Raw genomic sequence first — 26833 nt, forward strand, 5'->3', positions numbered from 1 at the left:
CTTTAAATGGGCATGTTTTGTTTTTCATTGTGAGAAAGGACTGTGGCTGCACTAGAATACATTAAGCAATTAGCATTCCACCTCTGTGCAGAACTACTGGACCTCACATGAGAAGGCACGATGGGTCCTAACATAAGATTGTACATGGGTATATTAAGTTGCAGTTAGAACAAGTACATTCTTTCTGATGCTGACCTGAAGATCAGGGCCATGATGTAATGGCAATAATGGAGATCTAGCTTATAAAAGGCCAGCACTTGGTACCGATCAACCAGGGGAATGTCAACTATAATGGGGTTGAATTGAATTGAATTGAATTTATTGTCACGTGTACCGAGGCACAGTGAAAAGCTTTGTCTCGCGAGCAATACAGGCAGAGCACAGAATTAAATAGCATAGATCAGTAAATAATAGGTAAACAGTGGCAAAAACAAAAACACAGGTACAGGCAAATGTTAAAAGTTTGTGAGTCCATTCAGTATTCTAACAACAGTAGGGTAGAAACTGTTTCAAAACTGGCTGGTGCTTTTGTTCAGGCTCCTGTTCCTTCTCCCTGATCGTAGAGATTGTAGAAAAGCATTGCCAGGGTGGGATGGATTTTTGAGAATGCTGGTGGCCTTTCCTTGACAGCGGGCCTGGTAGATGGATTCTATCGATGGAAGGTTGGCCTTTGTGATTGTCCGGGCTGAGTTCACCACTCTCTGTAACTGTCTCTGATCTTGAATGATACAGTTGCCATACCAGGTAGTGATACATGCAGACAGAATGCTCTCGATGGCACACCTATAAAAGTTGGCAAGGGTATTCGCCGTCATGTCAAATTTCCTCAGCTGCCTGAGGAAGAAGAGATGTTGGGCCTTTGTAACCAGTGCGTCCACATGAAGAGTCCCAACAAAGCTTGTTGTGGATGACCACTCCCAGGAACTTGATACTCTCCACTCGTTCCACCTCTGTGCTGTTAATGTGTAGGGGATAATGAATAACATCCCAACAAAAGTCAATAATGAGTTCCTTGGTTTTGCTGGCATTGAGAGCTAGGTTGTTCTCAGTGTACCATTTTACCAGGTCTTCCATCTCTCATCTGTAGTCTATTTCGTCGTCATCTGAGATTCAACTGACTATGGTGGTGTCATCAGTGAACTTGTAAATGGCATTAGCCTGGTATTTGGCGACTCAGTCATGGGTATACAGTGAGTACAGTAGGAGGCTGAGTACGCACCCCGGGGGAGCTCCACTATTGAGTGTTAGTGAGAATGAAATATTGTCCCTAATCTTCACTGATTGTGGCCTGTGGGTCAGGAAACTGAGGATCCAGTTGCAGAGAGTGGGGCTTAGTCCGAGATCACTCAGTTTAGTAATCAGTCTCAAGGAGATAATAGTGTCTAATAAAATGGAATCAAAGCCTATGCAGAGAAAACTATGACAGAACAATGGGCTGCCTTTAATACTTCAGGTATGGCCAAAGTACATTCACCCAAGGGAGAAAAACAAAATTCTGGATGACACAAAACGTAAACTGAAGAGTACATATGTTAAATGTCAGGTGGACAATACAAGGAAGGATTAGGTTAAATATGAAAGGATCAGAATGGAAGTGAAACAAGAACTGTGGGAAGCAAAGAGAAATTAAGAGTTTGGCATCCAACATAGAGGAAATGGAAATGCCCTGTATAGCCATTTACATAGTAAAAGGGATGTAAAAGAAGGAGTGGAGCCAACGATGAAGCGAAAGGAAACTTATGTATTGAGGCAGCAGACTGGACTGAGGCTCAAATGAATACTTTATGTCTGTCTTTACCAAGCAAGAAGATTCTGTCATAGCCATGATAAAAGAGGAGGTTTTGAGACATTGGATAGGATAAAAATTTGATAAAGTGTATATATTGGCTAACTTGCTGCACTTGATAAGCCGCTAAGTCACTGGGGCACATGAGAAGCTTCCTAGGATGCTGAGGAAAATAAGGGAGGAAAATTGTCGAGTCCCAGACCATAATCTTCTCATCCCATTTAGATACTTGGGTACTGCCAAACGACTGGAGAATTGTAAATGTAACAGCCTTCATTTATAAAGGATGTAATGACTATTCCAGACAGTGAGCATAACCTCGGACCTAGGAAAACTCTGAGAAATAATAACTCAGGATCACATCAACAATCATTTGAATTAATGTGAATGAATCAAAGACAGCCAGCATGGATTTATTAAGGACAGATCGTGCATGAGATGCTTTCTGGAGTTCTTTAATTAGCCAAAACTGTTTTATGAGAATAATATGGTTGTTGTGGTGCACATGTGTTCGGTCCTGTTAGACATTGGTTAATGTTTAAAGACAATTCGAAACACACTACAATTAACTGGCAGAACTACATAACAGAATTTCACATTTTAAAGAAAAACAATCTTAATTGCAGATATCAAGATAAATAAGGTACTCCCTAATAACTTAACACAATAGTTCTTAAAAACTTACATTACAAACTTAGTTCAACTTTTTATTATCTTCCATACAGTTTTAAGAACTTCCTTATCTCAGACCAAACCAAACATACATATGGTATGTCACAGCTGGTGGCATTTATTCTGATTTCTCTTCAGTATTCTAGCTATTCTTCAAGGTACAAATTTTCATGGAGTTCCTTCTATCACAGCTTTTGACTAAGCAGCCCTCAATTTCTTTCTTGACTTTGAATTCTACAACTCAAACCTCCCAATGATTCCTGAGCAGTGGTTTAAAACCTCAGTAAATGCCTTAATTGCTAAGAACTTGTCACTTTGGTTTCAAACTGCAACTGAGCTAATACTGCCAGAAGTGAAACCATGTTAACTACTTTTTATTGAGAAGATTAAAATAGATCTCTTCCTTTAGCTTCCAGTTTAATAAACTTTCCAGGTTTTATTCCTTTTCTACCCTTTGTCTTGTACTGAATATCAACTCCCTATTGCAGGCTTGTCATGGATGATGGATCTATTTCAAAGGTAGGGCTGGCTTCAACTCTCAATTTCAAAAGAATCAAAAGCTATATATGACCGAAAGCTGACGTAGATCTTAGGTATTCTTCCAAACATCACCCAGTTTTTGCCTGCTGCTACACTCAAACTGATTTCATAGAGATAAACAAAAAAAAACCACTAAGCTGCACCCATCTCCATGGAAATGTGGCCAATTCTACTGTTACAAATAAACCACAATGCCATGTAAGAATGCAGATCTGCTACTTTTTAATTCCAAAGCTTCCATTCATTCATAACATACCCTTTACCACATGAATAACATATTCTTAATAATCTGAATAACTCATCCTTTACTGCAATAAATGCACATTGTGTATTTCCAGCTCTTTAGCTAACTAAGCACACCTGCCATTTTATAATTTTACTTTTGTAATTGTAATTATTTTAAGCATGTAATGGTGTACAGACCTAAAATGTTTACCAGGTTATGTTCACGGAACTTAAGTTTAAAATTCTATTTTTAAACTTAAGAAAATATATCTCTAAAACATACAAGGTATGAGACATCAATGGGCTTCATAAGGCATTTTGATAAAAAGTTACAGAAAAGGCCAAAGGAATTAAAAGGACTGTGGCAGCTCTGATACCAAGGTAGTTGACTGACAGGAAAAGAAGAACAGTTATTTTTCAGACTGTGGTGTAACCCAGGGAAGAAGTGTTAGAATCACTGCTTTTCTTGATATATATTAATAACCTAGACTTGAGGGCACAATTTCAAAACTTGACAATGATGTATTATAAAACAATAACAGAATGCTATTTACATGTCTATGAATGTAGATAATAAAGGCAAGACGTAGATAAAGACAAAGCTAGGTAAGAATGAAGGCTTCTCTTCACTGGTTTGCCATGTTATTCTCTAGTTAAGGCTGTTAAGATATGTTATATCTAATGGAGATGAGAGCCTGTAAATGCTGAGTAATTCTGCCTCCTTGTGTTAGGTGCCAGTTTGTTGCAGTTATGTCATATCAAGACGTCTCCAAATCACAGGACAGTCTGGATGTCATTAATTAATAATCATTTGACAGCAAAGTTATACTAAATTGTTTCATATGTTCAAATACTTGAAGGTTCAAATTTGTGAAAGATGTAACTATCATTTATGGCTATACTGCATGTCTATGAGCATGCTTGTTTAGCCCTGAGAGAGCTGCAAGGCTATCAGGTTTGGTGTGAGAAAACTATAAATTTGGAGCAGATTACCCAGCAGAACTTTGTTAAATGCGGATTCTGTCTGTGTACTTGGTAAGTTGTCGTTTAGAAAAATTCAAAGAAGTGAGAGTGAAAAAAAAACTTCATGAGGTAGAAAAGTTGCATTGGGACACCGGTTAGAGCTCAGTGCCATCCAGAATTAGAGGAACTGCTGCACCATGGGTTAATGGAGCTATTGATCAATCTGGGTTAAGTTCCTAAGCTTAGAAACTTTATTTTCCAATTATTTCTTGGAAGTTTGGCCACTTGACATAATTGCAATTGATGTTTTGGAAAGAAGGGGTCAAAACAAAGTCCCCCTCTCACCATCCACAACATGGGTAGTCCAGGCCCAAGCAAGCTAACATTTCCAGGTTTTACTGTTGTCAATAAATGCCATGGGAAAAATATATTTTGAAATAAAACTATAAGTGCAGAAATTCCAAGTAATCATTCTTGATAACAATCTGAAATCTCTTCCAATAACTTACTTCTATATTTTATAAGCTATGGCAATAAAGTTCACTACTAGCAGCAGCATTTGCCTAATTTTCTCTCCTACACTTTTCAATTTTGTTGGAGCCCTTGAACTGGATTCTTTAATTTAGCAAGTGTCTACCTCAGACTTTGAAATCAGGCAGTCTGAAATGGTTGACTTTTTAATTCGAGTTTTTTTAAAGCATCATACAAGTTTACACTTAAATTATTCCTTTTTCAGTGTTTCATTTTCACAAACCTATCTAGTTTGTCTTGCTCTTCAAGCTAAATCATGGTTAATGCCTTTCACAAACTCACAATCTTTATCTGTGATAGGATCCTGTCTTGCATGGCATTGTTAGCTTTTCTTTGAGTGAGCAAAGATGCATAACTATTCAGAGTTGTATAGCACAAAATACACATCCTTTGTTTTTAAAGAAAGCACAAGATGATAGGCTCAAGTTGGTAGCACAAATGAGTCTTGCACAACTCCAGCTAAGGCTTTAAATGAAGCCAGACTTGGCATGAAAAGTGAATTGTATCTTTGATAAATCTGTTTTTTACAAGTTGTTTTTCATGCAGTTCAAAATGATTGCAAAGGGACAGTGCATTCTGCTTGGATACTCAAACTTGAGTTGGAACAGATGGGCAACCAGGATGCTTTCACCTCAATTTAAAATGTTTGTTCTCGTCCACAGGATGCATCAGAGCAGTCTGTAATGAATGACTCATCTCTGGTTTTCCCCAACTCCTGCATTTAGTCAACAATGTGACCAGAAAACCATCTAGGGAGTGTTTGTGTTCTTTACTCAGTGTCACATTATCAAATCACCACAAATTCCAAAAGATATCTGTTACTATTATCTCAGTTACAGAAAAGAAGTTTATTTGCAGTGTCTGGCAATATGAAAAATTTGCAAGCAATTCAGCAATCTAACTCTAACAAATCAAACCTATATTAGAATATTATGCTTCTAAATCAAATGTACCCTTTCCTTTGAAACAATTGATACCAAAAAAAATTGTTTCAACTGGAAGGATAATTACTTTTTTTTCTAGTGCGGGGTGCTCAATCGAATTGTATTTTGAACATTCAAAAGATTAATTTCTCAAAATGAGTATGCACACAATTTATCATGTCACTTTTATGAATATAACAGTACTTAAAAGATTATTCAAGAGAAAAACTGCAAGGGTAGAGGCCCTGGCACTGAAATATACTGGTTATGTTTCTAACACATAAACATTGTTCCTTAACACTATTTTACCAGAAAGGATGTTCAGCTGTGGACTGCGTTATATGAACTCAATTAAAACATCAGTCGATTGTTTAAAGGATTAATGTCCTTTATGAGAAAGAACTTTCATTCAATCAAGATCGATAAAAGTGAAATCATCCATTAGCATGACTCTTTTATCCCAGGTTGAATTCAGTCAACTTTCCTGTCATCTTGTTCAAAATTAAGCTACCAGCATCAGTATCCTATTTAACCCTGAACTGAATTTCAAAGTTAAGGTAGCCCATTACCAAGATCACCCCTTTGTTTTTGTAAAGTCATTCACCTATATCATTACTTCAGCTGTGCTTTTGAAATCAGTATTTGCATTTTCATCACCCCCAAGCTTTACTCCATGGTAGATTGAACCTGTAGGTGCTCAAGCACCGACTTTTCTCGGACAGGTTTTTCATATCCTGTCCCAATCACTTTTGTCGTTGTTGATCATTGTGGACATCTCATCTTCTCTTCCCTTCCCGTCTGCCTATCCATATAAATTATTCTTGATCCCTTTCTTCGCAAAGTCTGAACATAGATGTGCAATTTTCTCCAAGTCTATTTCTGTTTACACTTTTGATGTTGGTTCACGTCCCGAACTAATTTTTGCTCCTCTGTGATAAAGCATTGTCACTATGTCCCTACATTCTGCTCACCTTTTTTTACATCCTTCCAAATTTTCTCAAATTCTCATCACCCTTTCAACAAATCTAATTTGTACATTTGGCCACTGCTATACACTTTCATCTTGGTTTCGTCATGTGAAAGTAAGGGCTAATGATTAACATATCCTCTCCTATTTAATGTCTTCTGAAATATCTCGGGGCTTCATCAGTGATCCCTTCTACCTTATTACATGAAGCCATTGCTTTCTGACTCCTCGCCAAACCTCAGTGGTAGCTGCCAGGCTCCATGTCTCTCCCTGAGATTTAGCCAGGTGCATCACAACTGCCATGTCACATTTGAACCTCAAGTAACTTAGTGCCATCACTAAGATGGCTTATTTTCAGCATCATCAACTGATTGTGTCCCTGCCTCAGCTCATGTGCTGCTAGAATTCGCATTCATGCCTCTGGATTAGTCAAGCCTAAATGAGACAATGAGCTCTTGGCTAGTCTTCACTGCCCAATTTTTAACTTGCAACAAAGCCTGTTCACCTATCAGCACTCTGATTACTAACCTTGGGCTAAGCCTTATATTTTTCTTACATTTGTTGTGTCGATATTTTTGGAGAGTTTTTCACCATGAGGTCTAGCAAGATTTCTAGCCAAATGTTACCAAACTCTGCCAGTTATAAACAATCTTCCCCACCCCTGTGTCATCTCCCTCATACAATTCTAACCCTGTTTTACTGTACACCATTCCTGGAATAACTTGCCACGCAGCGGATATCCACCAAAGGATCAACATCCATGGCACCCACTCCACATTTAAGATACCGCTATGTACCCACTGGTGTTCTGAATCTGCTCTGTTTAATTTCAGAGTGTCATTCTCAAGATGTTGGAGAAGGGGGACGAGGGCACTGCAATTCTCTGACAAGGACCTAGAAGTCCTAGTGGCCAGGGAGGTCTAGAGGAGAGACATGCTGTTCCCAGAGGACCAGCAGAGGAGGCTACACCACCAGGTTTGAGGTCGCCACTTGGGTTGGTACCATCTCCAGGGAATGGAGGAAAACCAGCAGCATTGCAGGAAAGTCAATAATCTTCTCCACTTCACCGGATTAGAAAGAGAACAAAGAAAATTTGCAGCCCAGGAACAGGCCCTTCAGCCCTCCAAGCCTGAGCCAATCCAAATCCATTGTCTAAACCTATCACCCAATTCCTGAGGATCTGTATCCCTCTACTCCCACCTACACATGCATCTATCCAGACGCACCTTAAATGAATCTATCATGCCTGCCTCTACTACCCCTGCTGGCAACGCGCTCCAGACACCTACCACCCTCTCTGTAAAGTACTTTCCGCATGTCTCCCTCTTAAACTTTTCACCTCTCACCTTGAATGCATGACCTCTCATTATTGAATCCCTCAACCTGGGAAAAAAAGCTTATCTCTATTCATCCTGTCTATACCCTTCATGATTTTGTAAACCTAAATCTCCTTTTTTCTAATGAAAACAATCCTAACCTACCCAACCTCTCTTCATAGCTAGCACCTTCCATACCAGGCAACATCCTTGTAAACCTTCTCTGCACCCTCTCCAAAGTGTCCACATCCTTTTGGTAATGTGGCGACCAGAACTGTACACAGTATTCTAAATGCAGCTGAACCAAAGTCTTGTACAATTTTAACATGACCTGTCAGCTCTTATACTCAATACCTTGTCTGATGAAGGCAAGCATACCATATGTCTTCTTGACCACTCTATCCGCCTGTGCAGCCACCTTCAGGGTACAATGGACCTGAACTCCCAAATCTGTCTGCTCATCAACTTTTCCCAAGGCTTTTCCATTTACATTACAGTTCGCTATAGAATTAGACTTCCCAGAATACATCATCTCACATTTGTCTGGATTGAACTCCATCTGCCAATTCTCCACCCAACTCTCCAGTCTATCTATATTCCCCAGTATATTTTATCATTCCCTATGCTTTCTGCTACTCTACCAATCTTGGTATCATCTGCAAACTTACTGATCAGATCAACAATGCCCTCGTCCAGATCATTCATGTATATCAAAACATGTCCCTGTGGAACACCACTGGTCACCTTTCTCCATTTCGAGAAACTCCCTTCAACTACTACTCTCTGTCTCCTGTTGCTCAACCTGTTCTTTATCCACCTAGCTAGATCACCCTGCACACCATGTGACTTCACTTTCTCCATTAGTTTACCATGGGGAACCTTATCAAATGCCTTACTAAAGTCCATGTATATGACATCTAAGTGTCATACTCACTCATATTCATATTCACTCTGTCTTTGTTACTGCACCCTCCTTCACGCAGGTTCATGATCCGTCGCTCACTATTGCCTGCAACATCTTCCCTCGGTCGGTCTCTGCCACGGATTCCTGCCCCAACCTCCCACACCATTAGTCCTGCATCGCCTCTGTGCTGCCTACTGATTTGTTGAGACACCCCTTACCACCTTTGGAACATGTTCACCAGCACAAATTGCCATGCCCCTCAGAAGCCTCCATTCAGGATACCTTGGAGGGGGTTAGGACCCCCATTTCCAGCCTGCCTGCAGTTCCTTGGAAGATCAAGCCAAGGAGGGTCCAGTTGCCTCTGGCAAGGAGACTATCTAAGCCACTAGATTCAAAGACCTCAGGGAGTCACCTCACCAACTCCCCAGGGTCAATGGGCTCCGCTGCTGAGCACACACCCTTCACCCGAGCTGTGGAACCTGGAAAAATAATAAGACATAGTGGGGGGAGAGGAAAGAAAAAAAAGTCTTCTGATGGCAGTTTAGCACCCCAGAGCGCTACACTAAAATAATAAAGGACAGACTTCTTTTGTAATGCCTTGTCATCTGGCTGCACGCAAAAGAGGACAGAGGTCAAAGAAAAATTGAAGGCATCAAAGAAAGCAGTGAATATGAAGATCAGTTATGAATTCTCCTGAAGGGGAATGTCAACTAAAATCAATTGCAATGTACTCCAGTGTTAACAATTAGGTATTGGCTGCTTTCCATTTGCAAATGTGACTGCTTGAATCTTCTTGGACAATTGTATCAAAGTGTAGGAAGTAAAAGAAAAAATGCTTTGGATACTAGAAATCTGAAGGAAAACAGAATGCTGGAGAAAATCAGCAGGTCCAGCATCACCTGTGGAGAGAGAAACAGATTTGACATTTCAAATTCGATATGTCATTCTTCTTCAGAACTGCAAGGGGCTGGAAAATGCTGAAAAATTCTGAGAAATCACTGGGACAAGACAACCATGGCAATCAATGTCAGGAATCAAGTCCCACAGAATGCATGCTGTCCCACAAAAATGTCAATGTAAGGAAATGCATCTTCAAATGCCATATCCTACCGACTGCATTATTAACTTCAGACACAGGTCAGCCCACATTACTCACCAACCAATCGGAACTCTGACCTCTCCCCCTCTCAGACATTTCACTGCTCAAGCCTCACACAGAAACATCATATGGCTTGCATACATTGGCATGACAATTCATTTATAACAGCCACATCTCAGAAACAAAAAAAAGTGACTTTGTTCTCGCCAATCTACACATCACAGGTGTGTCTGTCCATTGGTATTGATAGTAGTAACTACTATATGTCCTTTTGCAGATTAAGTTCAATCTACATTCTGACAATACCCTCCACCATTTTGTGTGTCTCTACCACAACGTTAAACAGGTTACAGTAAGGATAGATCTAGCAGCTCAAATTGGGCATCTCATGAGGGCAGCAGCAGTAAAAAGAATGGTTATCTCTTATATCCCTCACTATATCATAATCATCAAGAACAAATCAATTCTGGCTCAGTTACAAGAACAGGGAAACATGTCAGGAACTGAAATACCAACCTGGTAAATATACAGGACAGAGATGGATGTAATCAGTTGACATTGGGGGAGTAGCAGATATTTTCTAATCTACGTATTCATACGTGTTGTGATTCACCTTTGGAGCAGGTGTGACTGAAACCCAAACCTTCCAGTCTAGAAATAGGGAAACTACCACTGCACCACAAAAGCCTCTTTCTAGTTTTATGGTCACCATTAGGCTAGTTTGTAATTCCACATTTGAATTAAATTAATTTTGTGGTGGTTTTGAACACACATTTCTGGAGCTCTTTTGCCCTTGGATTACCAGCCTAGCACTACACCATCAGTTCCCCAAGGTACGTGCATGCTAAACAGAAGCAGTGTTCTGTCAAGAAAACTAAATAATCCCACAGCCAATTAATCAGATTTTGAATGTGTAAAGGAGATTTGTTAACAAAAATCTATCAAAGACATTGAAGGTTTTGAAGCAAAGCCATAAATATGGATTGAGTCACAGATCAATGAGAACTCATTGGATAATTTAATAATGAACAAGATTGAAAGTCTAAATGGTCTACCCTTGTTCCTATGGAGTGACCATTGCTGAGGCTGTGGCCAGTGGTGGAGATGAAATGATTGAAGATGATGGTATTCCTTGACCTGTTTGGCTTCTCTCCCATCCACACTTCTGAGGATTGACCTATGTACTTCCATTAGATTGATCTGGCTTTGTGGGCAAAGTGCTGCAGTGGTTTGCCATTTCCTTCTGTAAGATGACTGACCAGGCTGTCCCTCTGGCTGCCTGCCATTCAATATATTAGAAGGATTTATTGGCTAATTAATCAAAGCAAGTTTCCTACAGGCACATTAGGGGATAGGGTAGCATGGGGGTCACCTTGCTGGATGGTGAGGTGATATATGAATTCCGCTGCAGAGAATTCAAGTGAATACCTCTATGGGGCAGGCCAAAGACAAACACTGATGAGTGTGCACAGTAATTGGCAGGCCTGTCAAATGCTTGCATAAAATGTCAAAGGAGCAAGGTGCAGTGTAGCACCAACTTAGAACATAGAACATAGAAAAATACAGCACAGAACAGGCCCTTTGGCCCACGATGTTGTGCCGAACATTTGTCCTAGCTTAAGCACCCATCCATGTACCTATCCAATTGCCGCTTAAAGGTCACCAAAGATTCTGACTCTACCACTCCCACAGGCAGTGCATTCTATGCCCCCACCACTCTCTGGGTAAAGAACCCACCCCTGACATCTCCCCTATACCTTCCACCCTTCACCTTAAATTTATGTTCCCTTGTAACACTCTGTTGCACCCGGGGAAAAAGTTTCTGACTGTCTACTCTATCTATTCTTCTGATCTTCTTATAAACCTCTATCAAGTCACCCCTCATCCTTCGCCGTTCCAACGAGAAAAGGCCTAGCACTCTCAACCTACCCTCGTACGACCTATTCTCCATTCCAGGCAACATCCTGGTAAATCTTCCCTGCACCCTCTCCAAAGCTTCCACATCTTTCCTAAAGTGAGGCGACCAGAACTGCACACAGTATTCCAAATGTGGCCTAACCAAAGTCCTGTACAGTTGCAACATCACTTCACGACTCTTGAGTTCAATCCCTCTGCTAATGAACGCTAATACATCATAGGCCTTCTTACAAGCTCTATCCACCTGAGTGGCAACTTTCAAAGATTTATGAGCATAGACCCCAAGATCCCTCTGTTCCTCCACCTCACTAAGAACCCTACCGTTAACCCTGTATTCCGCATTCTTATTTGTCTTTCCAAAATGGACAACCTTAAACTTGGCAGGGTTGAACTCCATCTGCCACTCCTCAGCCCAGCTCTGCATCATATCTAAGTCTCTTTGCAGCCGACAACAGCCCTCCTCACTATCCACAACGCCACCAATCTTCGTATCATCTGCAAATTTACTGACCCACCCTTCGACTCCCTCTTCCAAGTCATTAATAAAAATTACAAACAGCAGAGGACCCAGAACTGATCCCTGCGGAACTCCACTTGTAACTGGGCTCCAGCCTGAATATTTGCCATCTACCACCACTCTCTGACTTCGACCGGTTAGCCAGTTTTCTATCAAATTGGCCAAATTTCCCTCTATCCCATGCCTCCTGACTTTCCGCATAAGCCTACCATGGGGAACCTTATCAAATGCCTTACTAAAATCCATGTATACTACATCCACTGCTCTACCCTCATCCACATGCTTGGTCACCTCCTCAACTCTGCACAGACCACCGTGCAGCCCTTGGAGCCCATCCTTTGCAGCATTGAAGTGGTGGTCAACGTAACGCACCCATGGATTCTACAGTTATGCATCATCAGATACCTAGGTCTCAGCTTCCATCACAGCACAAGCAGTCGCTATCAATAGTGTAGATGTTATAGTGGAAGCATAAACTGCTGTCTGTGCACCTTAATTCTGTGTTTTGTTTCTGTGAATTAGGCATCTTTCATCGACAGAGCATAATAGAAACCAACCCCATATCACTTGCCATATCAAGGCATTTAGTTTTGTACAATTGATTTTATATATACCAAGATAAATCTAATGTACCTGTAATACTATTACAGGTGAACATTAAATTTAATAAAACGCAACATTTTTAGCTTTAACTTGGTTCAATAAACTAGAACAAAACTATAAAATAGAATTTGGAAAATTCCAGTCAGTGTTCAACAAGCTTTATAGTTTGCATAGAAAATATTATGTTTTCTGAATAGGATCACGTCGAAGAAAGACAATTAACCTTTGCCAGATGGGAAACTAATTGATAAAATGCTGTAGTGTGGTGATCTCACACTCCAGGTTTCACAATTAGCAAATCATTTTCAGTATTTGTGCCTTGTTTAGCAATAGTAATTTTTATTCACTAACTCATGGCTAATACCTTGCAAATACTTGTATGTTAATCTCTGTTTCAATCAACTTCTACAACCGCAATTAATGACTAAAAATAAAGTTAGAAATAAGCCATCTGTAAAAGACTGGTGTAATTCTCTGGCTGCTTGGGAAACATTAGTTTTGCAGTATGCTAAACTATTAATTATCAACGGAGCTATTGCTCTGTTTTTGTTCAATGCCAGTCTATCATAATATGCATTTCAGGCCAATAAATTAGTACTGAATATCAGAAAGATGACAATCTATTTTTTACAAAAGTTGTAGTCAAAGAAGGTAGAATCTTCCACTCTCTGTGGTGGTGAGTTTGGAGGTGAGAACTGCACTTAATTAGGTGGGATGGTGTTGTATTTCCCACCTCTATCAGAGTTAATTCTGGCTGGAAATATCCATAGCTAACCTTCCACCCTGTCCACCATATGAGATATTTAAATAGCCAATTAGTTAGCTCCTTGCTTTCTGCATTTGTATTTTTTTATTCTTCCTGTGATATAACAGTTGCATGATAGGAAAATGATTACTTGCTCTTAGAATCTTTTTTTATTGAAAGTGAATTTCAGAGGCTACTGAGTACTATGAGTGGTATACTTCAAACTAACTTTAACTGTCTTTAACTAAAGATGAACCTGTCTGAACTTAATGACAGTTGAAGAAGGAAGTTCTACCTGATGCCTGCCTTCACGGGTTAAAAAAAAGTTTTTGGGATGAAAAAATTGTCCGTGATGGGACAATGCATTTCAATACAATTTACATAACTTCCAGTGTTTCCATGCTTCTCAAACATTTTTATCCATCAAAATGTATTGTCTTTACTTTTATATTTTAAGAAGTCCTGATTATTGAGATCAAAGAAAGTTGACTTTGAATATATAAAAGTTTATTACACAGGCCATATATATTTTAATCATATTTTAATGATTATCACTATGTGGTAATCATTGGACAAGTAGTATAGAAATCAAAGCTAATGCTAAGCCATGACAGCAATTGGTGGAAATTAAACTCAGTTAATAAACCTGACAGTTCCTCTCAAAATGGTGATCATGACAACTATCATTGATTATCCCAAATTTGCATCTAGATCATTAATGTCTTTGAGGGAAGTCTGTCTCTCATCTGTAACTGGCCTACATGTGACTCCAGAATCACAGCAATGTGGTTGGCTTTTAGCTGGCTCCTCGAATAGCCCAGCAAGTCATAATGGCTTGGTTTGTGGGCAGTTAGGATTCAACAGCAGCAACAGCCAATTGTAAAGAAAGAATAAAGACAAAGACGAAAAGAAAATTCAAATTGTCATCCTCTGGTAGCTACCTGTTAATCGTCTGTCTCTCTGTAATGTTTGTCTGCATTATTTTCCATAAGTTGATAAAAGATACATGTCATTTCTTTTTTTTTCTTTTCCTTTCCCCCCTTTCGTAGAGCTAATTGAGCCTACTAGTTTTACTAGTTCTCCTAGTCCTACCCTAACCACAGGTCAGTATGCCCGCATGCATTTAGCTAGACTCTTTTGATACTTCTATTATGGAAACTGGGAGAAACATTGGGACTTTATACTTTGGATATTTACTATGCTACCTTTGCTTGGATGTTCCTGATTTTTATTTTAAAGAGTGATAGTCACGAACATTCATAGAAGTTTTTGATCCCATGAATTTAGGAATGATTGGTTAATAAAATTCTGAATATTGCTGAAAAATGGCACATGTCATTGAGGTTTTTCATCTTTCACTCATCAGGACATTTTACAAGAATGGAAAAAACAATGTTTGTATTGTATGAGTGGAGAGTGCTGAATGGTTGGTAAGTGCTCTCTGACTGGTAGAGACATTACTGACAAAGAATGCAATTGTCATCTATCATTAATAATTCAGAGTTAATGATGGATGACTGTTGTAGGCTACAAATGTCCTGGAAGTTACATATATTAGTACAGAGGGCTCTGATTCTTACTGACAGAAAGAGCATGTCCATGCCCTATTCCTCTTTCAACTCAACAGAATACATGACAGTCATTCACTGATTCATTTCCTGACCAATGTCCTGACCAATCAGAGTCAACCTATCTGGTTTTAAAACTTAACAGCCTGGCAGTTATCAGTCAGTCATCACTAACTGCTACATTTTCCATGACAACACCTGTACCAATCATCACTCTCCTCTCATATAGTATAAATCTTGGTTTTCCCCTTTATTGGTATTCTTGAGAATTGTCCTGAGGAGCAGAAGATGAAACCTAAACAAAATGTATGTTTTCAGCAATACTCAGGTTTTGTACTATCGAATGAAATTCTGAAATTTGTTTATGATGTGCTCCTTTTCCTAATCACCATCATTGTTACCTAATGAATTGTTATTGTGACCTGTTCATTATGCACTGTCTTAACTCAATGTCTACTCCAGGATGACTTAATTTTGGTATTTTCATTGATACCACACCTTGCTGCTCAGTTAAATCAAAATGATGTTTTACAATCCTACCTGAAAAGTCCACTGTATCTATTTTTAATTGGCAACTTATTTACTTGGGCAAATTTTTGCAATTAAATACTAAGGTAATGCAGAGCTGTAATTTCATTGTTTTAGTCTTGATTATCTCAACTTCATTGGATAATCTACTAATTAAGCAAAGCCAATTAATTAATATCTAACAGAATAAAAAATGCAACAGTTTTAAACTGAGGAGTGAGTGAGGTCAATATTAGGTTGTTCAGAAGCTAAATAGGCAATAAAGTGTGGTTTTGTGCGTGTATCCAGAGAGACTGTCTTTACACCTTGATGAGTTAGTGGGTATTAGCTGATGTAGAAATGTGTGATCCCTGTGGCATATTTGTTCCTGGTTGCTGGAAAGAAAAATGAATTCTGTTAGATTTGAGCTGGGTAGTCTCAGCTATGATGCTTCATATTGTCAAATGAGCAACCCGTGTTCACCAATCTTAGGCTTATGAGTGATAAATAGCTACTTGGGTCATGTACCAAGAGTCACACCTGTAGTATTATCCCTCCGAATAAGACAACACTTTCAGAAGATGGATATAATGGAATCAATCAAAACAAGTGACAAAATAAACATCTTGAAGACCATAAGGATGTTTTAAAAATGTTTAAAATCAGTCAGATTTTCAGGAATTTCATTTTATTATCTTTTTGGGATGACACCTGAAGCTTGTTATGACATAATATAGAAGGGATTGTAACGACTCCTACCGAAGAACATGCTGAAGAATTGAATGCTGTTTGATTGTTAAGTGCTTTATGTATTGATAAACAATAGGAAGTTAGGTTGCATAATGGATGACTATACTTCCAGTTTAGAAGTACTCAATAATTAAAATATTTTGGTACTCAAAAATCGATATCAGAACTAAATTACAAATTATACATTTAACATTTAGCCCCAGCAGTTGAGCAACATATGGCCCAGGTTAAGCCGTTCTGGGGCATTACAGAGTTCCAACCTACATAGAATCCCTACAGTATGGAAGCAGGCCATTCAGCCCATCAAGTCCACACTGACCCTCCAAGAGCACCCCACCTATACCCTCTGCATCCTATATCCCTGCAACTCCACATTTCCCATGGCAAACCCATCTAGCCTGCACATCCCTGGACATTACAGATAATTTCAGCATGGCCAATCCACCTAACCTGTACATCTTTGGACTGTGGAATGAAACTGGAGCACCCAGACGAAACCTACACAGACACAGGGAGAATATACAAACTCCACACAGACAGTTACCCGAGGGTCCCTGGTGCTGTGAGGCAGCAATGCTCACCACTGAACCCACTCTGCAACCCTTAATCTTATGAGAGAACAAATTTTTTGACAAGTTACCGCATTAGGTCTGATCATATCTATTTTGTGTTAACATTGTTCCTTCTACAGAGAAGAAATACAGGGCTCCTGCTAGTTCTCCAACTGGTGAATGAGACTGTCCTCGTCAACATTAAGTCGTTGCATTGAACTCAGTTGTTTTAGAATTATTTGGTAAATGCGTGCGTTATCTTCACAAAAATATTTAACTGTCGATGAATATTGAAATTTTATAACCACAAGAAAGTAATTGGGCTCAATTTGTTCCTTAATAAGAGACTAACTTGAACTACTTCTCTTTCTTTGAAAATAGATCAAAATGTTTCCTGAATTCATTCATTCGTATTGTTGACTGCTTTCCCTGGTAATTTAGTTTACAAGCCTCTTTGGGTGAAAGGTTTATACCTGACTACCTTCCTCCTTCCTCTCCACCAGTAGGAGCAATTTGCCTGCATCAACATTGTCAGTTACTTTGAATTATGTACCTAAAAGATTGGGTTTGAAAATCAGTTAAGGCAGCTGTTATTCAGTTAGATGCCATCTTTTTACTCATTGTGTGTGAAAATGATTTGATAGTGTCCAATTTGATAAAACATTTCTTCTATAGTTTTGCAATATTTTTATGCAAAGTGATGTGACCAATATATCCACACATCTATATATGTGGGAGAGTCTATGAGGCGATTAAAATATTATGGCAAGTACAGTTCAGCTAAACGTAAATTAGTGATTGTCCAATGACTAATTGAATACATGTGTGTGGGTGGTTCCTGAGATACAGCTTTGATTGCTGCACTGCTCTAGTTTATGTGTGTTCAGCCAAGACTGTAATGAAGTTGCTACAGTTGACATAACTGCCCTTGGTCCAAGAGGAATCAAGTATGGCAGGGTTTCTGCTTCAAAAGCTCTTTCTCTAAACTACTTAGGTTATTGAAACATGTGAGTGTTAAGTTCAGGTCGAATGTGGGCTCTGCCACAATTACTTATTTGTTTGAAAAGCTTGTCATCATATTTAGTTTATTGAGTGAGGAAGTTTTAATGTGATTCCAGAGAACTACAAAGACCAAAATAGGTATGTTTTATTACCAATCAAAATCTTGCATTTTGAGCACTAAACTCATCAATTCTTTTCGATGAAAAGATGCAGCTGATTCACACAATAAATGTTGTTGATTATTTTGTATGATTTGATTCCATCTCCAGTCTTCATTCCTCAGTATAACATGATTAGTGACCCATTACTTCTGGTAAAACTATGATCTGTTATTATTTCACTGGAGACTTTACGTGGCAAAATTCCTTCGAGAGCCAGGTTGCCCTTCCCACAGTTCTTGTGGAATGTCAAACTGATAACAGCATTCCTGCAGCCACTTCATATTTGGCAGATGTTAATCGGTTAAGGGTGAGACTTCAGAAGACCTACCTCTGAGAGCTGTTGTCCAATTGGATTTGTAGTGCCAGCAGCGCCAAGCAATGGCCATGGCTGGAACCACAGCCATTTCCTATTAAGAGGAGCTAAGGAAGACCAAACTGAAGGTGAGTCTAGTGTATTGGCGTGCCTGATTAGTAGGGACCTGTAAAGGGAGTAAGAGATTGAGGTGCCTGGTTTGAAAGATCAGTAGGAGAATTGAAAGAGAGTATGATCTTGGGAGAGGGATCTATCCAATGTGCACAGCAGACAACACCCAGCCCCCACCCCACCCCATCAAATCCCTAATCTTTGCCCAACACTAACTTCCACAGCTAAAATGCTGAATAATGCACTTGATATGTGCCTCCCTGCCTTGGGAAAAGTGGTGACAGAAAGAAGTCAGGCATTTAACTGGCCATCAAGCCCCTCCATAGACCCCAAGACAGGTGATCTGTCGAATGCATCCACTGTGCGGGGCAGTGAGGAGTTGGAGGAATGACCATGTGCTGAATTTTACAAACACACACCTTCCCCACCTTGAAATCAGGGGGCAGGTCTGTAAAACTCCACCCAAATTGTCGGCATGTTCACATGAGGGAAGATTTAGAAAATTCAAATGAAAGGACAAGATAATAGTGCGAGGGACAGAGTGTACAACTATAAACAAATATCAGCAAATAAAGTCAGTTTGGCAGAACACAGTAAAAAGACAAAATTAAAAGTCCCATAACTGAATGCTCATGGTGCTCATGACAAGATGGATAAATTGATAGCATAATTAGAAATAATTGAGTATGATTTAGCCATTACAGAGATGTGATTACAAGGTGACCAAAGCTGAGAACTGAATCTTCAAAGGCATTTGACATTTCAGAGGGAAACAAAGGAAAGTTGGAAGTGAAAAGATTCTGTTAGTAAAGGATGAGATCTGCACTTAGTGAGAAATGATCTTAGTTCAGAAGATTAAGATGTAAAATCATTTTGAGTGGAATTCTTTGCTGCAAATAATTTGGAGTAGTTTATAGACCACCTAACTGTAGCTTCATAGTAGGACAGAGTACATACCAAGAAATAATGAGGTCTTGCAAGAAAGGTACTGCAGTTCTGGTGGATGACTTCAATTTTCAAATAGATTAGGCAAATCAATTTGGCAACAATAGCCTGAAGGATGGGTTTATCAAGTGTATTTGGGACAAATTCTCAGAATGTTTTTTTCAAACCTGACAGCTACCAGGCTATGTAGTACCAAGTAGTGTGTAATGAGACACAGTTAATTGAAGACTTCATAGTAAAGAATCCTTGATGCAAGAGTGATAGTAAAATGATAGAATTTCACATTCATTTTGATAGTGAGAAATGTGGGAATTTAACCAATGGCTTAAACTCAAATGAAGGTAAATACAATTGTACGAAGACTGCGGTGACTAAATTAGGCTGGGTAAGTAAATTGAAAGGAATGATGGCAAGGAAGCATTGGCAGACATTTAAAGAACTACTTCACAACTCTCAACAAAAATATTTACCATTAAGGAAGAAAACGGTTCTATCAACAGGATGCATTATCCATGGCTAATTCAGGAAGCCAAGAGTGGTAACAAATTGAAAGAAAAGGTATAGAATGCTATTAAGATTAATGGTAGTCCAGAAAATTAGGACAATTTTAGAATCCAACAAATAATGATTAAAAACGGAGAAACTGAAGAATGAGAGAAAACTAGCAAGTAAACAAAAACAAGGTAAAACATTACCATAAGAATGAAAAAACAAGAGAAGCTACAGTGAGCATTGATCCCTGGAGGGTGAGTCTGGGGAATTAATAATGAGTAACACAGAAATTACAGAGGCTTTTGCCAAGTATTTTATGTTTAACATCATAGCAGAAGACATTAAAAGCATTGCCAGAATAATAGAAAAATCCAGAAACAAATTGAAGGGAGGAGCATATCAACATGAGAAACAGACATAGGCCATTCTGCCCCTCGTACCTGCTATGCCAATCAATAAGATCATGGATAATCTGATTGTATCAACAAATTGATATCCCCGTCCAGTCCTGATAACCTTTCACCGTCTTTCTTATTAAGAATCTATCCACCTCTGTCTTAAAAATATTCAAAGGGTTTATAAAATCATGAGGGGCATGGATAGGGGAAATAGACACAGTCTTTTCCCTGGGGTTTGGGAATCCAGAACTAGAGGACATAGGTTTCAGTTGAGAGATGAAAGATATACAAGGGACCTAAGGGGCAACTTTTTCAAACAGAGGGTGGCGCATGTATGGAATGAGCTGCCAGAGGAAGTGGTGAAGGCCAGTACATTTACAATATTTAAAAGGCAACTGGATGGATATATGAATAGGAAGAGTTTACAGGGATATGGGCCAAGTGCTGGCAAATGGGACGAGATTAATTTAGGATATCTGGTCAGCATGGATGAGTTGGACCAAAGGATCTGTTTCTATGCTGTACAACTCTATGACTCTATGACTCTACTTCACTACATTTTCAGGAAGAGAGGAATCAGGTCATCATCTATCTCCTGATCTCCAGCAGATGACAGTTGAGCCTGTCTAACCTTTTTTCAGAAGATAATCCAGCCATTCCAAGTATAAATCTGGTAACATTCTTTGAACTGCTTCCAAAGCACCAAACATCCTTTCTGAGATAAGGTGACCAATACTATACACTGTACTCCAGATGAGGTCTTAGTGCCCTGTAAAACTAAAGTATTGAATACTAATGTATTCAATTTCCCTTGCAATAGGTGAATATATTCTATTAGCTGCATACTAGCATTTTGCAATTTATGCCTAGGATTCCCAGTCTCTCACCATTTTGATAAAATTTGTTTTTTATTCTTCCTTCCTTCTAAAATGGACAATGTCACATTTTCCTATCATATATTCTACTTGTCAGCTCTTTGCCTGACATATTTCTATAGCCTCCTATGTCTGGGAGAAAGTGAGGACTGCAGGTGCTGGAGATCAGAGTCGAGAGTGTGGTGCTGGAAAAGCACAGCAGGTCAGGAAGCATCCGAAGAGCAGGAGAATCGAGGTTTTAGGCATAAACTCCTTGGATACTGCCTGAGTTGCTGTGCTTTTCCAGCACCACACTCTCGACCCAGCCTCCTATGTCCAGTTAGTAACTTAACTTCCCACCAATCTTTGTATCATCAACAAATTTGGCAACCATGCCTTCTGTCCATTCATCTATGTTATTTATATAAGTTATAAAGAATTGTGATCCCAGTACTAGTAGCTGTGGTATACCACTTGTTCCAACTTACCAAACTAAAAGGTTACTATCACTAGAGAAAAATGTGGGAATACAAATGGAACTTGAAACTGACAAGCATCCTGATCTTGATAGTCTTCATCCCAGGGTCTTAAAAGATATAGTTACAGAAATAATGGATATATTATTAGCAACTTTAATTTATGGAAGTTCTTTGAAGAGGTAATATGCAGAAGAGGGAAAACAAAATAAGAAGGTGTACTGTATTTGGATATCAAAGGGTTTTCAATTACGTGCAATTTACGAGATCATACAGCAGATGAGAGCTAATTGTGTTGTGCATGATATATTAGCATGGACACAAGACAAGAAATAGTGCATCAGAATAAATGGGTCAGGTTCAGGATGGCAAACAGTAATGAGGGAAATACACTGAACTCAACTGTTTAGAATCTAAATCAATTATTTGGATGAGGGAACTAATGCGATTGTAGCCAAATTTGCTGACAATATGAAGAGTATTCAGAAAGCTGCAAGGAGGATGCATGAATTTTGCCAGTGGAGTAAAATTGGAAGTTTTTCACTTTGGCTTGAAAAACAGAAAAGCAAAATATAACTTAATTGGAGAGAAACTAAAGAATGCTAAAGTGTAAAGAGAATCACAAAGTTAGCATGGAGGGACAGTAAGTAAGCAGAAAGGCAAACACAAAGTTGGTCTTTATTACAGGGGGATGGAGTTTAAAAAAAAGTAGGAAGGTCTTGTGTAGAGCATTGATGAAACCACAGCTGGAGTGCTCAGCAGCTTTGGTCTCCTTACTTGAGGAGGGGCATACTCGAAATAGATATAGTTCAGAGAAGATTCAATAAACTGATTCTTGGGATGAAGGGGTTGTTTTATGAGGAACGATTGAACAGGTTGTGCTGATACTTATTGGAGTTTGGAAGAATGAAAGATGAGCTCATTGAAACATATGAAATTTAGAGGGACTTGACAGCATAGGTGTTGTGAGGATGCTTTCCCTCATGTGGAAATCTAGAACCAGGGGAACAGTTTCAAAAGAAGGAATCTCTATTTAAGTTAGATGGTAAGAAATTTCTTCTCTCGGAAGTTCATCAGAAATTATCTTTCCCTGAAAGCACTAATGGTAGAATCATTGAGTATATTCAAAACTGATTGACAGAAGAGTTAAGGGATAAGGTTGTACAGGGGAACAGCGGAGTTAAAGCCAAAATCAAACCAGCCATGATTTATTGAATGACACTGCAGGTTCAAGAACCCAATGGTGCATTTCTGCTCCTACTTCTTACATTTTCATATTTCTAAATTGCACAGTGATTTATAATCTTTCTTTTCTTCACAGTGCCAAGCACAGAGCATTATTGGATCCCCGGCAGTGCTGAAATTATTTTATCCTGGTGGTGCCTGGTGATGGCATTATCCTGTCTGGTCAGCATATACTAGCAAAGGAGGAAGTGTGCAAGGTGCAGTGAACAAAAAGAACCACGAAGAAGTTCAAGAATCTCTTCCAAGTGCTGGGAACTGGATACAATCTGGTACAGTTCATTCACAGAAAAGTGTGAGAATCAACTAGCAGTACAAACACAGGGATGTGAACCTTTCCTAGGATTACTGATTCTGTAAATGTCTAAATTGTATTCTTTTCAGGTTATCATCAAGGTTTAACATTGAACTCATTGTCCTCTATCATGCTTTGTAGGCTGTGGAAGTTACTTTTTAAGAACATATATTGTAATATCTTGCATATAAGCTGCAATGCTTCACAAACTAGGTTAACACCACCTAAGGTGCTGAATACATGCAAGAAAAATATGGCACTTGCATGAGATCTTATAACCTGCAATATGATTTAATCTTCATCATTGTAGCATAAGGTCAGCAAGCATTCAATGAAAATGGGTCTCTTGCATCTAATTTCAAAATTTAAATGGAATGTTTAAAGTCTGAAATCAAGGAGGCACTCCAATTGTTTTGACAATGGAAAAGACTGACAAGGAAAGCATCCATCTCAAATAATTACTTTTCAAAATATTAGAATGGATGCCAAAGGAATACCTTTTAACATATTCCAGCTTTCTTCTAAAATTCCATGCAGTTTTAGAATAATTTAACAGAGGAATTTGTGAAAGAATAGGTCAGTCGTCTGTCATGTTCCTTTATTTTTCTCTTTCACTTCACTCCCACACAAGCACCTGAAGTGGCAGTTCAGATTGGAGATCTCATTTAAAGAAATGGTGTTCACTTAATTTTAAAAAAATTTCTTCCATTGAGTTTCTATCTTGCTCCCTCCCATTTTTATTTTTGAATAAATAGAGAGGAAGAAAGCTAGAAATATTAGAAATGTGAAAAACAATCATTTTAGAATATAAATAACAGATGAAAGAAGAAAAGATAGGTTAACATTTTAACTGGGAACTTCATGTAAACTGTTCTGTTCTGATGGAAAATCTCAACCAAAAGATCAGTTTCTTTTTCTGTTTGCGACCATTGACTGTTTTATTGCATTGTAGAATAAAATGGCATAAAGTCATGATTATTATTTCATTTTGGTTTGTATTTGCCTGGTGACCTGCTTATCCTCCCAATTTAGAATGCAAGTGTGGGGATTCTGTCTGGCTGCTTTTGTGGCTTTGCTATCTATTTTGTAGACTGCCTCTTTAATGGCATTTCCATCTATTGGCTGTGACCTGTAAGAAACTGCAGCACTTGATAACCACACTTATTTTTAAATGAAAGTTAACAGAAATTATTATTATTACTTTAAATTCCAGATCATCCTTGGGCCTAGGGAGGGTAAAAATGGAACCATCATGTTCCAAGACTTTACCATTCAACTTGCTTGATCAGGTGGCTTCACATGGAGTTTCAACAAAAAGTCAATTCTAGGTATCAATGTTTCACAAAAACAATCTGTGCCAAACCCTGTAACCTTTACATCTGCATAGCATAACTTTAACAGCATTGTGTTCTTGATAAGATGTGTTCACCTAGCATTTACAGCACTAAAGTATGCAACATATTAAGATATTAAGTTACTCCAACAAATTTTTGCCTACAAAGAACCTGGAATAATGAGGAAATAAAGTTGTGTTGCTGATATTAAACACCAGTAACAACAAGTAATTATACAATTGTACATGGTTTGTAAGGTCTGAGGTTCACAACAGGTAGCCAGTAAAATGGTATTCAGTGAGGAGTACTTTTATAGATATTCTCCGATTACGATCTTGATTTATGAAGTAAAATTGTTGTTATTCAACTGTTTAGTTATTTTTGTTCGCATGGCAAATATTGTGATATAATGCAGTTTACTGCAAATAGTATCATTTGTTTGTAATGCCATCATGAAGAAAATGACGTGCTGATGTTCTTCCCCAATTTAATGATCAGACCACCCCTTCTGTGCATTGCTGAATGATAGAACATTTGGTGAACGTAATGTTATTAGTGGATGAGGGGAGTGAAGCCAAGCGTCTGTGAATCGTTTTCAATCATGGTGACCTCAAGTGCAATGGATGATACATTTCTGCTGCAGTTTATATAAAGTCATGTGTTTGGCAATCTTGTTTTTGTTTACCAACACTTTTTTGTGAAGATTGTACCCTTTTATGTTTGTGTATGTGCAATGGTTCGACATGATGAATCTGGTTGACTAACTGTGGTGGTGCAAATGGTAAAATAGTTTATAACTGCCCTGTAACAAAGGTATACAGCAGATCAAATGCACATTTTTCAGCAAGAAATCCTTCAGAGATGTGATATCAACTTTAAACTTCAAAGAGATACTCACTATTCCCTCCCCCAGCAACAATTTGAAAGGTTGAATGTATGAAATATTTCATACTCAGTTCATATGAACTGTGGTATAAAAGTAAAGTTGAAATAGACCGGAACCTATGAAGAAAATGTAGTGATGTAATTAGTTAATATTTGTTGACTAGCATAATGGAAAGGAAAAACATTACGGGAGGTCAATATATTTTATGAATGAGCCAATATGAAAGTTCTGTATCTGTAATCTTTAAAATTTTGCCTTAACATTATAAACCTCTTAATGATAATTTTATATACAGCCAAAGTTTGGAGGGAGGAAATTTATCATTGTACCAGTGGATATATATAATTGTTGAAGTGAGCCTCGAGTGAGTTGTAGTATGAAAATTTTACAAATCAATTATAACATTTTGTGGAAATCCCAGTAACATTATTTTGCATCTCTGAAATCTAAAGCTGGTGTCATATCTGGACCAATTGAAGATTGTTTTTTTTTTCAGAAAAGAAGGTTTTTCTTAATATTTTTGAAATGACATGACAATATCTTGAGTTCTGCTGCCTGCCTGGGCTGCCTGTAGTGATTTGTGATGTGGAAAATATTGTTTACAACAATAAGGCAGATTTTGCATTCTTAATGAAATTTCATCAGTGCTATTAAATCTCCTTATCTTGTGAGATTGTCCAGTTACAATCCATCAACTTTAATATGTGAAGTGTTTACAGAAACTGTGTGCTGTGCATCAAAAATAGAGTGCAAATAAGCTAATGTGTAACAAGATGGTGAGTAAAATAGTACAGTGACTTGTTTGCTAGCCAAATGCATTTAATAGTCATAGATTAAAACACTGGCATATACAGTAGCACTGATTTTCCAAATATTATTCTCCAATAGTTTTGTATTATGTTTTGACTTTTTCAATAAAGAATTATTGATGGTACAATAAAGGTAACCAGGCTGCAGTCAACCCTGTTCACTGTAGAACTGAACCTGAGGTCTTTGGTTTGATCTCTCAGCTGTGCTCCATGAGCTAACTTCAATCAAAGCAATTATAGTTGGTTTTGGCATCTTTAACTTAGGCAGCATAAGAAGCAGCAATAGCTAATGGTTGTTCTCCTGCAGATCAAAGTACGTATCTGCAGGTGTTGGATATGGACAAGACTAATGTTTGGCCTCATGGACCCATGAACAATTCACCCACTAATGCTGGCATGATTCATGTAATGTCTGGCTATGAAGGAAGGAG

The 26833-nt window shown here is 38.5% G+C and overlaps 1 protein-coding gene across 1 annotated transcript in view; it reads left to right on the forward strand.

Moving 5' to 3' along the window:
• The window catches only part of negr1 (neuronal growth regulator 1), a 553533-nt gene extending 526994 nt beyond the window's left edge, over window positions 1-26539 (forward strand). The window contains exon 7 of the mRNA XM_043699331.2: window positions 23158-26539. Within this exon, the coding sequence (XP_043555266.1) occupies window positions 23158-23258 (101 nt within the window). The 3' untranslated portion in view covers window positions 23259-26539. The remainder of the gene's footprint in view (window positions 1-23157) is intronic.
• The last annotated feature ends 294 nt before the right edge of the window (window positions 26540-26833 follow it).

Source organism: Chiloscyllium plagiosum, unplaced genomic scaffold (assembly GCF_037043375.1).
Source record: "Chiloscyllium plagiosum isolate Xiang-an unplaced genomic scaffold, Cpla_swu_hap1 HiC_scaffold_9, whole genome shotgun sequence".
NCBI classification, from domain to species: Eukaryota; Metazoa; Chordata; class Chondrichthyes; order Orectolobiformes; family Hemiscylliidae; genus Chiloscyllium; species Chiloscyllium plagiosum.